The following is a 13,504-nucleotide window of genomic DNA, read 5'->3' as shown; positions in this document are numbered from 1 at the left end:
CAGGTATTACTCTTCAACTTAAAAATGTCTTAGTTGTACCTGGTATAAAAAGAAATTTGGTCTCCATCTCCGGGCTAGCTAACCAAGGGTATTGAATGACCTTCCAAGAAGATAAAGTACTATCTTGGCCAAAGAATTCTAATATCAAGAAAGCTATATCCATTGGATTTAGAGATGGAAGTCTATATAAATTTTGTAACCATCAAAATCTAGCTCTAAGTTATGAAACTTCAAACACAAATGAAATGTGACATAGAAGACTAGGTCACCTTCATTTCGGTACCTTATCAACTATAGGAAAAATTGTAATTGGATTACCTAGTCTTAAACCTGATCATTTAGGCATTTACAAAGGATGTGCCTTAGGTAAAAACACAAAAGGTTCCTTTCCCAAAAGTGAACACAAATCTAATTCTGTACTTGAACTATTTCATACTGATCTTTCTGGTCCTATGCCTGTACCTTCCCTAAATAGATGTATCTAATATGTGATCTTTATAGACGACTATTCAAGGAAAACTTGGATTTACTTTCTTAAACAAAAGGAATCAATCGAAGTGTTGTCCAAATTCAAATAATTCTAAGCTCTAGTTGAAAACCAATCTGGACAGAAAGTCAAAACTCTAAGATCAAAGAATGGAGGTGAATACATCTTTGAAATATTCAAAGACTTTTGTGTTTCTATTGGGATTAAGAGGGAGTTTTTTGTACCATATAATCCTCAACAAAATGGAGTTGCAGAACGGAAAAATAGATCCATTAGGGCCTGTTTGGTTGTAGACATAGGAATAAAGAATAGGATTGCATATTGGGAATAGGACTGGCTATTCCAATAACAACTATTTTTTGGAATGGGTATAAGCTCATTTTAGAGGCAAAATGGGAATATGCATTCTTATTCCCTATTCCAATTGACGAACCAAACGGAAAATAGAAAACGTATTCCAAAATTTCTATTCCTATCACATCAATCAAACAGGCCCTTATTGAATCAGCCATAGCTATGATGCATGACCAAAATCTTCATACCTCTGTTGATGCGAGGTTTGTATCACTTACATAACATATTAGGATTTGAATATTTGATACAGGATATCAAACATACAACTCCTCTCTTGAAAAGTTAATGCTCATGAGACATGAGTATGCCAATGTTCTTTACACCGTTGGATACTCGCTCAGTTTTATCGATGTGATTTGCTGGTAATCACGTAGGCGGCCTTACGCTATCCATTCAAGGATGACTTGGACTTTGGTGGAATGAAAGTGATGGTGGCTCGGTTTGTGAAATGTGCGGAGGCAGATAATGTTGATGGTCACGATGATGGAGGGTGTGTCTGCCGATGATGATGTTGATGGGAAAGCGATGGTTGTGGAAGGTGAATGGATGAGTTCTATCACTTGATCTACTCTAACTTGCTTGTCTAAGCTTCGACTACCTAGCTACTTACTATTCTACTCCTACTCCTATGAATGGAAGGTTAGCAAATGGACGGGGATCGAACCTAATGAGAGCTGACCAGCGGCCTCACTTCCACAAGTGCAATGATTCAAAGGAATAATAGACTAGTTTACCACACAAAGCTTCCCAACCAGCCGCTAGGATGCTAGTGGCCTAGTATTGATCCCTATCAAACATTTACCAATGCTACCATACAACTATCCATCTACTTTAACTTCACTTAAACAACTTCAAATGCAACCAACTTAAAACAACTTGAAAGAAAATCTAACTAAGTGGAAGTAGAAAACATGCAATAACACCCAATGTTCTTGATCAACATGCCAATCGCAACAATGTAAAAGAGAGCAATTTTGGTATTATTTTCGCAACAATTTCTCTAACCCTTTACAAATGAGAGCAAATGGCCTTTTATAGGGGCCAGAAATACAACGGACGGTGGAGATTAAAACAAGATCAACGATCCAGATTAGAACCTCAAAACCCTAATTAGGGTTGCCACCCCATTGGCCAATGAGAAGCCACCACCTCATCAATGGACCAATGAAAAAAGTGCGAAAAGTGGCAACCAATGAGAAGGCACCAAAATGGTGGCCAATAAAAAATAGACACTTGTCCTATTCTAGAAGAAAGGGAAATTGCCACTTGGGCTTACATCAAATGATCTTCTAATATAAATCTTCCCTTTTCTTTCATTTTCTTAGCTAAGGCAATGAACTTAGCTAGCCTTTCATTAACTTCTTCCATAGGAGGACAAGGTGTGTGCTTCGCCTTGAGTTCCGCTGTCTTTGCCACGCTGTTCGCTGCTTGTAGTATTTTTTCATGATCCTTCTCATATTCCTTTGCAAATCCAATAAAAGCGTTGAGAGAGGAAAGGGTGCCCAAATGCTTTTTCCTGATGGCAACCTTTCCCAACTCATCCAACCTCGATCCAAAATTTGTTTCATTGACATCCTCTTCTCTAATATTCTCAAAATCAAGTGCCACTGTAAGCCTTGATGATCTGTTAACTCCTTTCCTTCCCTTGCGTATCCAATTCTGCTTTAGATGAGTGTAATAGGCCCCTTGGTTATCTTGAAATGACTTAGTTGCTTGATCCATCATTACAATTGTCATGCCCTTGTACTGGGGAATTTTAAATGTTTCTTCAATCGCTTGTTCGCCAATGCTGGCCAACACTCTCTTCCCTCCATCAAAAATGATGGAATTATTGTTTAGATCAAATCTGGATGCACATTCCATAATCAATTCTGGACAAGGCAATATGGGAGGAAAGGCCGCTGCGTGTACAATTCCATTCTTGTAAATCTTTTTTGCCAAGGGGGATTGTCCTTCCTTCAGTCTGTCCCTCATTCGTATCATGTCCACTGTATAGATATTGGTGTCAGTTATTCTCTTCATTTTCGAAAAAAAGGAAGTATTGGGCATCATATCCTCTTTGTCTTTCTTAGTGTTTGCCCGCTTGGGATTCTTACTTGCACTATCATCCTCCATGCTCGTCACCCTATTACGGGATGGTAGAGTGGTGGAACAAAAGGCAAGAAGAACCAAGCGGAGCAATCCTTAGCCTAGAACGAAAGATGAATATATCAGCTTAAGCACTCCTTGCAACTCTAGATGATGAAAATTCACCTTAACCGATAAACTTACAACGACTTTTCGGAATCTAGGATATGACTTTCAAGAAGTTCAAACCCCTTTGCAAATTAGAAATTTACACTCCTAAAACTTGGCAACACTTGCCTTCTATGCAAAAATCAAATTTTCATATGTATCTCTTCTCCCAACAAAATTGCCAAAATCTGATATAAAAATGCAGTCCTAAGTAGGAAAAAATCAGACCTTCACCATGAATTGCTCAAAAATCAGAATCAGATCTGCCTCAATAAAATGCCAAGAATGGAAAATTTTGCCTTTGTCTCAAATTCGCCCAAGCATGAAGTCTGAAATCTGTCCACAAATCTACCTAGGGCACAAATCGCAGCCCACAAATGGAGGAAAAAACCACCAAAATATGCAAGAATTCTGCCCACAAAAAAATCGCCAAGGCCTGAAAATGAAGAAATGCAAGCAAAAATTGCCCAAGCATGCAAAAAACTGCCTTCCACTAAATTCGCCTCCACAAAATTCGGATCCCACAAATTTTGCCCAAGTCTGGAAAAAATCTGCTCCTCCACAAAATTCGCCCACATGGAGAGGAAGAAATGATTTGTGAAAATGAGATGGGGAGGAGACTCCTTTTATAGCCAATTTTCTTTCTCCATAAAGCTGGCCTACATGGTCTAGGAGAAAACAAAAAACAAAAATTAAATTCAAGTTAAGGCCCACAATTAAATACTTAGCTTAAAAAAATTAATTTTGCTAAAAGAAAATTGCACTTTTAAATTTACCAATTAGCTCCAATTGCAAAACGAAATTAAATAGCCTTGAGGGTGTTAAATATTTCCATTTAATGAGGATTTAGTAATTAATACATCATTAAAATTGTATTTTGGCTAATCAAAAGTCATTTTTTCAATATTAAATTACTAAATTCATTAAAAACTTAAAAGTTTTTAAGGCAATTAATCCAATTAAAGCCAATTTTTTGCAATTTTCTACCAAATCGATTTTGCCAAGCTAAAAAATTAAAAAATTAAAATTGCATTTAGAACCAAAAATCGATTTTTTGCATTTTTCCTCATTTCGACAAAATTAAAAATTTTCACCAAAGAACAATTTGAGATTTTCCAAAAACTTAACTCTAATTAAAATTTCTCTTTTGAGAATTATCCAAATTTACAGAGTTAAGACCAAATTTTCAAAAGAAAACGCCTAAGTACAAAATTCACAACTTTATCCTGCCAAGTTGAAGTTAACATAGAAAATTATTCGGCCTAGGGATAAAATTGATAGCTCTGGAAAACCAAGTTAAGAAAACCGGGTGAAAATAAGCTAAGCCTCCCCATATTTGTCTTGAAGGTGCCAAGGCATGGAATTTTCAAAACTCAAAAAAAATTTGGGCAATCCAAAAATTTGCCAAGGCGATTAGAAAAAAGGGGGTCCCCAAAATTTTTGGGGCGATGGTGTGAAAATCTCACAACCTCCTTTTGCACTGAAGCTTCTAATACTGTAGTTTATATTCAAAATAGGTGTCCTCACTCAATATTGGAAAATACAACTCCTGAAGAAGTATTTACAAGCATCAAACCAGACTTAAGTCACTTAAGAATATTTGGGTGTCCTGTTTACATTCATTTTTCTAAAGAAAAGAGAACAAAATTAGAACCATTTGGAAAGAAGGGTATACTCATCGGATATAGTGAATCAACCAAAGGTTACAAGATCTATGTCCCTGGACAAAGAATTGTTGAAATGAGTAGAGATGTAAAATTTGAAGAAGACACTGTGTTTAATCTTTCCAAAAACATTGATGAATCATACTTAGAACCTACTACCGGACTAGATGAGAATCTTTCAGTAGAGAATGAGAGGGAGAATGATACTCAACATATTACACCTCTCATTCCAATTTCAGAGAATACTGAAAATCCTAACAATAAAAAGATACCACTTTGGGCTAGAAAAATGATAGAAGAAAATCATATAGAACTTGATGAAGTAGTCAGAGAAAACAAGAGAATAAGAAATCATTCATGCTATGTTGCACTACTCTTTGAACTCATCAAAATAGAGCCTACAAATGTCAAAGAAGCTTTATCAAGCAAATCTTGGAAAGATGCAATGATTGAAGAATATCAATCAATACTTAAAAATGATGTGTGGGATGTCATACTTAGACCAAATAATAAATCAGTTGTCTCTTCTAAATGGCTATACAAAATCAAGCATACACCTGACGACAACATTGAAAATACTAAGCCAGATTTGTAGCTCGCGGATTCTCGCAGAAGGAAGTAATTGATTATGAAGAAACGTTTGCTCTAGTCGCCCGGTATTCATCTGTTAGGACTATTATAGCAATTGCAATATTCAAAGGGTGGAAGATACATCAAATGGATGTCAAAACAAAATTCTTAAACGGTGAAATTGAAGAAGTATATATTGAGCAACTAGAAGGATTCATCACTTATGACAAAAATTCTCACGTTTGTAAATTAAAGAAAGCACTATATGGCCTCAAACAAGCACCCAGGGCATGGTACAAAAGAATAGACATCTATATTACAAAATTAGGGTATTCCAAGAATGAAGTTGATCCTAACATATACTCCAAAATAAATGGAGATGATATGATTATTCTTGTATTATATGTTGATGACTTGCTAATAACAGGTGAAGAACATCTTATAGCTAAATGCAAACACGAACTAACAACATAATTCGATATGAAAGACCTAGGACTTCTTCATTACTTCCTAGGCCTAGAAGTCTGGCAAAGGGAGAACTACATTTTCTTAAATCAAGGAAAATACACTGTTGATATTTTAACCAAGTTTGGAATGATGGATTGTAAACCGGTAACTACCCCTATGGAAGCTAATCTACATAAACTAAAGAATGACGGATTTGAATTTGAACCTATTGATCCTACTTATTATAGGCAGATCATCGAATTAGTAATGTACTTGGTTAATACTTGTCCTGATATCTGTTAAGAAATCAATACTTTAAATCAATTCATGTGTGAACCTAAGAAGATACATCCTATGACAGCTAAGCACATCTTACAATACCTAAGAGGTTCAGTTGGTATGGGACCCAAATATGAACAAGTTGAAATCAATCTTCATGGTTATTCAAATTCTGACTGGGTAGGTATCTCTACTGAACATAAGAGTACCACAGGATGTTGTTTAAGTCTTGGATTTGCAACGATTTCTTGGTTCAGCAAAAAAAAATCTTCAGTTGCCTTAAGCTTCACTGAAGCAAAATATATAGCCTCGTCCATGCGAGCCAGAGAAGCAATATGGTTGCAAAAGTTGCTAGTTGGGCTGTTCAAGATAAAATTGAAGCCAACTATCATCCACTGTGACAATCAAAGTTGTATCAAGCTTTCAGCAAATCCAGTTTTCCACAATTGATCTAAGCATACTGAGATACCTTATCATTATATTAGGGATATGGTAGATCGAGATGTTATCAAACTAGATTACATAAGTACAAATGATGAAATAGCGAATGTTCTTACCAAACTTCTTGCCAAGGTTAAATTGGAATATTTTAGAGGAAAACTTGGTATGATCAAATTGTAATTTTGAATATTGAACTTAAGTTTCAATTTTATGTGCGTTTATGCTTCTAATTCAATAGTTGCATTAGATATGTAATGAAAGGTGTCGATCTTTCATAGACATATATATGTAGAAGGTAATCATTGTAAGGTGACGATCTTACAAGTGATAGGCCTGTTATCACGACAGATTATGTTGTTCCGGATAAACTAGAAGTCATTGATAGCAAGCGTATTATGATCAGAGTACAATTTAATTGATCCGGAATGCTGGAGATCATAATACTTGTTATGATAGAGTTCATAACATTATGATTGTAGTTATTTGACAAGTCACTTTTTCAGAGTGTTAAAGTCAGATAAACTATTATTTGGTTGGATATCTCTAATAGTGATATCGTGTTAAAATCCATGAGGAATGTTTGATATCTCACTTCTCCCCTAGTAAGAGGGAGTGTTGAAGTGTAGCTTCAGTAGAAGTGAAGTACACATTATCATAAATTTATGAATTTGTAATCATCACAAACACACACACATATGTACATACATACAGATACATTATTACTATTACGCAATTTGTAAATCATATACTCATCTTAATTCTTTATATATATATATATATATGCACACACACTTGTCTTTTTATGTATTGGGCTGTGTTGATATTAATCGGGCTATGTTATGTTATCGGCCTTCTTAACTAATGCTGATTCATGGCACCGTAGGGCCTTGACTCTACCTGGCCCTTGGGCCACGTAGGAGTCATGTCCCTACGGGGTCATGAAGCCCCTTCACCATAATATATATTGATGACCGATTGAAAGATAGGGACATCAATCACATTGGTAATCCTCCCTCACATCTGCGATCTGGTCTTAAGTAAAGTGCTAGTAATTATCAAGAACGAGTTATATTATATACTTCAGATCTATATAAAGAATACTGTGAGTATTATTATAAATAATATATAAGAGTCTGGATTCAGTTCAGACTATTATATTTCAGACTAAAAGTATACTTATTTTCCTATCGGAGATCCTATTTACATTTACAGCATCCCTGTGGAACACTGCTTAGAATGGACTAGTTTAATTCATCAAAGACAACAAAAAGTAGAGAATCAAAATATGATCTTCAAGGAATAAAAGGTATCTGAAGAGAAAACAATTTCCAACACTTCTAAAGGGGTAGAAGCGATTGGCTCTTCAAGCACAGCCTTTGACTTCACATCATTTCAATGGTCATTGGGGGAAATAATATAATAGAAGTTGAAGCAAAGAATCATAATTCAAATTATATGAAGAATGATAACAACATTGTCTCTCACTTCCCAAAGAAGGTTTAGCATTCAGCGTCGAGAATGAGGAAAGTAATGTTTCTAATAGAAGTGAATTAGTCACTTCATGTATCCAGTCTCGTCAGATTAAAATTGATGAACAAATAGAAAGGTTAGTAACCACAGACAGAAGAACATTTACAAACCATGAAAACCCAAATAATCTCAAAGAAGAGCAGAAATTACCATCAAGAAGACAATATTTGGTAATTAAACATTTCATGGAGCCTAGTGACCACCGAAAAGAGGATGATAATATGAGATATTATCCACAAAGATCAGATGAATAAAGGGAGCCATTTGGGAAAGACAAACACATAGCTTGGGATCCTGGTACATCTTTAATTGATCAAGTATGTGAAGGGACAAATCCTAACATGGGTGACTCTAAGCATTCTTCAATCAAGGTACAAAAATTTACAATTTAGATTAGGATTCTCTCCTTGCTGCAGAGATCAAATAATGAATGTCTAGGTTTGGTAAAGGGAAGAGGTTATTGTTGTATATTGATGAAATCGATGGTGGATCACATGATTAATGAATCATGTCACATATTGATATACACCATCAAAATGAATAAACATTCTTATCAACAAAGTTATGTGCAGATATGGCATCTCCAAGTTTGGGATCCAGGAATCATTGACAATATAAGAATGCTTGTGGGCAAGCATTTTCCAAGAAGGGGAGATGATACCCCGTTATTTATATCAAAACAACAATCATGTAAATAGGAGCAAGAAGTAAATATACCTTGTACAAAGTTCAAATACTCCTGCACATTGTATAATAGTTAGATTTATTTCAATAATCTACTAAATCTCCATCATGATACACAGACACTTCCCACATTTGCGTTGACATAGATATACATACATGTATGATATTCCATCATATGCATTCATACCACCACATTATCATCACTAAAACATTTGTATCATTACCATATGAAAACATTCATTCACAATACAATGTTCCATGCACATTAGCACATACAGGGAACATCATACCATGCGTAGATGCACCCATATTCTAGGTGCATTCATGACATTCTGCATTAAGCATCATATTCATGTAGACATCTCTGCATATTATGAATTTGATGAGAATGGGCGTCATCGCTACTATTGTTTCCATAATTGGGCATCACTTCCAACTCATGAAGCTGATGGTATTCTGGGCTAGTGTTTACTATACAGTCGACGATATCCTGGGCTGATAGAGCAATGATACGATGCAGCCGACAGTCTTCCCAGGCTTGCATTCACTATAACACTTAAGTATCTCATGATTATTTTCACTATTCATGGTTGATTACTCATAATAATCACAAGTGATTAAAATGAGTAAACAATAATTATTGATAATGAAGATTGGTGTCTTTCCATTGTGCCTCTTCAACACATTTTTATTAGCGTGTCGGCTCTCCAAATGCAGATAAGAAGAATTTATTTTATATAACTTATTGTCATTTTGGTATCTGCTTGATAATAAGAGCATAGCAAGTTGTGATAGCAACCGTTAGGTGCAGGCAATACAATCAGAAATCAGGGACAACATCATTGAAGAGCATATATGATCAGATTAATAGCAGAGGTAACTCCTATAACAGAGACCATTGCATACATCAAATCTGAATATCGGAGATGACATATCTCTGGCTGAGATAATTGGTTATCCCATAGAGCCCAACATATATCCCAAAGCAGATCACACACAGCCATACAGGTTATGGTGCATAATATACATTGTTATATCAGAAAAAAGCATTGTATTACAGCCATTGAATTCTTGATTGCAGAAGAGCATTTGAAAAACCAGTCATTCATATTGTGTTTATCTTTATCTGCATTCATTTGCATTGATTATTATGTATTTAACCAATCAAATAAAAATTTCAATAAAGAAATACATAATTCATGTGGTGTCTTATATAATCCAAAAAGTGGACATTACACATGCTTACTCCATGTGTATTTTATATGCACGCTTTTCTCATGTATGCCTTGTATTTGTTTCATATGTTTGTTTTTTATGTATGGATTGTGTCTTCTATGTATTTTTGTGTTTGCTTCATGAATGGTGTTTCTTCAACATGTTTACACCATGAAAACCTTTCTCATGTATGCTTTGTACTTCATGTGCATTAATGTATTACTTCACGCCTTACATGTTTTATGTGGATGCTTCATGCCTAATGTGTATACTAAACGTCTTATGTGTATTTATGTGTATTGTTGCATGCCTTATATGTTTTACATGTATACTTCATACCTTCCGTGTATTTATGTGTATTGTTTTATACCTTACATGTCTTACTTGTATACTTCATGCCTTATGTGTATTGCTTCACACCTTGCATGTCTTATGGATGCTTCGTGCCTTACACATATTTATGTCTATGCTTCATAATTTATATGTATATTCCATGTATGCCATGTTTGAGCAAGATTACTTAATGTGTGTGTTTTCCTTCCTATTGTATGCCTTCGGCCTTGAATATGTTTCACATCATGTCTGATATGTTTTCAACAAGTTTATTCTAGAAGCTTAAACCCAAATTCTATGGTCCATGCAAAGTGTCTTGATGGTCAGGAGAGGTTTCCTGTGAGCTTGAGTTTCCAGCTAGTAGTAGGGTTCACAAGTGTTTCTTGTATCCATGCTCAAGAAAGCACTCGGGGATAATGTATTCCCTCATTTGAGTTGCCATCATTAGATAAGGAACGAAAGCTGATATTGATTCCAAAGGCCATCATGGGCACTAGAGAGTGGTCTCTTCAGAGGAGGGTCATCAATTATTTTGGTCAAATGGAACAACTTGCCAGTAGAGGATGAAACATGGGAGAATGAGCAGGTAGTAGAGGATGAAACATGGGAAAATGAACAGGTAGTAGAGGATGAATCATGGGAGAATGTGCAGTTGAGATCGCTTAAGGACAAACAATTTTGGGAAGGGTAGATTGTAATTGCATCTTCCTAAGTTTTTAGTAGGGGTAACCGTTAGACTATTCAGTTGGGTTCCTGTAGGCTAAAGAGTTAGGGTTAGGGAGCTTTGGGAGCAATTTATCTAGCAGTTTGATTCATTGAGCTCCCACAGTTATCACGATCACAATCATTATGACGACCTGTGCATCCCTTGATATGTGGTCGAAGAAACAGTCCTGAGGCTCGCATCCCTGGGCTGCAAGCAGTAGGGTTATTACACATCTGTCTTTATTGGAAAAAATAACAATTAAATATCTGCTTGGACATATGTGGATCTTATAGTGTTTTAAAGTCTTTCAATTCTTTTATATCTCATTGATCGTTTATGGACATTTTGGCTTCCAAAAATATGTAAATCAAGCCCCAAGCCAGCATAATTATAGTATCATCGAACATTTCATGATCCTGTTCTGTTCGTGCGTGGCATTCAGACAACTAGTTTGAGCCGATTATTCAGCCCCAATCTTCTGCATTTGCACTGCATTAATAGCATCCTGCAAGCTCTTCTACCTGTCAAAACTTGTGGGAATCGGTATGTTAATATTTTCCTTGTCTCTCAACATTCTGTTGAACATCAAAATTGCAATCTAGATCTCACAGATCCGGACATGAATTTCTAACAAATGGAAGCCTAGATTTACAAGCACAACATTTGCTAGATCCTAGCAGAGCTCAAAATCCTATCATGGATGCTTTTGTCTCAGGGTCATGTAACATTTACAAAATTTGACATTCTCGATGATGAGGTTAATTTCAAGCTTGCTAAAACTAGCACTGTGCCATTTTCTGAGTGACTTTAATTTGTCCTTGATGGCTGATGTTGCTATTTTAGATTTATTTGTTCTGGCTTAGTCAGTCATGCTTGCTACTTACAGTGTGGAACAAGGATTTTCTTCATTCGAGCAAAAAAATGTACGTTTTGCCTGGAGACATCATCTTATACTTGCAAGGAAATATTATTCATGAAGATCACTATGTAGTATTCCTATGACTAGTTTGTCATGGCTATTTCTTCTTTGTTCACATATTCTTTCAGTTCACTTGAGATTGTGAGTACGTTTGTGTAAATCCTATTCCAATTCATGTGACAAATATGTGAACTTATTCTCTATAGGCTTTTTAGTTTGGTTTAAAATTTGAAAAACAGATGCATATCAGCCAATTCTTTGAATTGAAGACATCAAATCTGTTTGCTATGAATTATTACTGAAATAATTGTCCAGGTCCATTGAACATTTCTGTCTATCTGAAATTTGTGATCTGTTGTACAACATGGAAAACCTTAGAAAGATCCTGTTCATCATCTTCCATGTTAATAAGATATTCTGGGTTACCATAATCAGCCAGTATGAAAGAGATTCTTGTCCCAGTTTTCTTGGGAAATCAGTTGTTACCACTTGCCAATTCGTCACAGTGTATCAAAAACATCTTAATTTAGGGAGCTTGCTAGGTGATCAAAAGGCCTAGAGGCATATGTGAAGCTGTAGGCAGACCAAGAAATTAATCTGTTATGCTGGTTTGCTAATGAAATTGGGATACAAAGCAAAGAAGAACAAGGAAAAGTGTTAATGATGTAATTTTTCATACTTTGTGGGCCGTCATATCTTGAGCAGCTATGCCTGATTCTGAAGAATAGAATTTGCTTTTGTGTGAATTACTAAAGGAACTAATCTAGGTATTTTGCAGGTCGCCGTGTGTTTTTGCACTTTGAGGCGGTTGATTCAGCATTCTATGCTTGGATAAATGGTGTACTTGTGGGGTACAGGTCTGTTTTACAATTCACATTGCATGTTTAACCATCTATAAATATGATATTCAATTTTAATATTCAAATTTTTTGTATTCTTATTGAATCTTACATCATTGAACACCATTAATTGGAGTGAATCAGGCAGAGAGCTAAGTCAATGTTTATGATGGATGTCTTGAATGGCCTATTCTATCAAAAGCTATTATTGTGAATAGTACACAGTAGCAAGCTACACAAATGATTTCTTTTTTTGATGACACTGAACACTGATAATATACATTGGATCTTTTGCTGTCTTAAGCAGCAATGAGGATGTGCAGCATGTAACACCATAAGTATAAAACAACTGTAAGCAAAGGAATCAATTGCATATGAAATGATGATATTTGACATTAAAATACCTTCATAATAATAAAAACCAATAAAAGCCAACAAATTGCTTCAATCTAATCTTACACATCTGCCACTCCATAACTAGTGTAAACTTTATAACACGTTTATGAGTACACTAATTGGTTGTACGCTTGTATCACAATAAACCAACATTTATTTTTGAGACACATTTTTAATAAAACAAGAAAGAAATGAACCCCTTGGCTGCCTCCAGCACCCAGAACTTTGCAGAGAACTCTCTCCTATCAAAAAGAGAACATATAATGACTTGTAGAATCTAATATTCTGCTGAAATTTCAGGAGTATCAATAGTGTTGAGCCTTAGTGCGCTAAGCTTGAAAAAGATTGCAAGGAAGAAGGTCAGGGAGCTCTTCTTGGCAACGATTGTGACTGATTGGGATGAAG

The 13,504-nt window shown here is 35.5% G+C and overlaps 1 protein-coding gene across 2 annotated transcripts in view; it reads left to right on the top strand.

The window, feature by feature from the left end:
- LOC149535315 (glycoside hydrolase family 2 protein) overlaps window positions 1-13,504 on the top strand; it is a 294,481-nt gene that overhangs the window by 86,900 nt on the left and 194,077 nt on the right. For both annotated transcript variants that reach the window (XM_089806686.1, XM_089806687.1), the window contains one exon: window positions 12,643-12,721. In XM_089806686.1, coding sequence (XP_089662812.1) covers window positions 12,643-12,721 — 79 coding nt within the window. The remainder of the gene's footprint in view (window positions 1-12,642; window positions 12,722-13,504) is intronic.

Source organism: Cupressus sempervirens, chromosome 10 (assembly GCF_028749045.1).
Source record: "Cupressus sempervirens isolate cs-2001-9-10 chromosome 10, ASM2874904v1, whole genome shotgun sequence".
Lineage (NCBI taxonomy): Eukaryota > Viridiplantae > Streptophyta > Pinopsida > Cupressales > Cupressaceae > Cupressus > Cupressus sempervirens.
The sequence above is the reverse complement of the archived record's forward strand: the minus strand, read 5'-3'. Positions and strand labels throughout refer to the sequence as shown.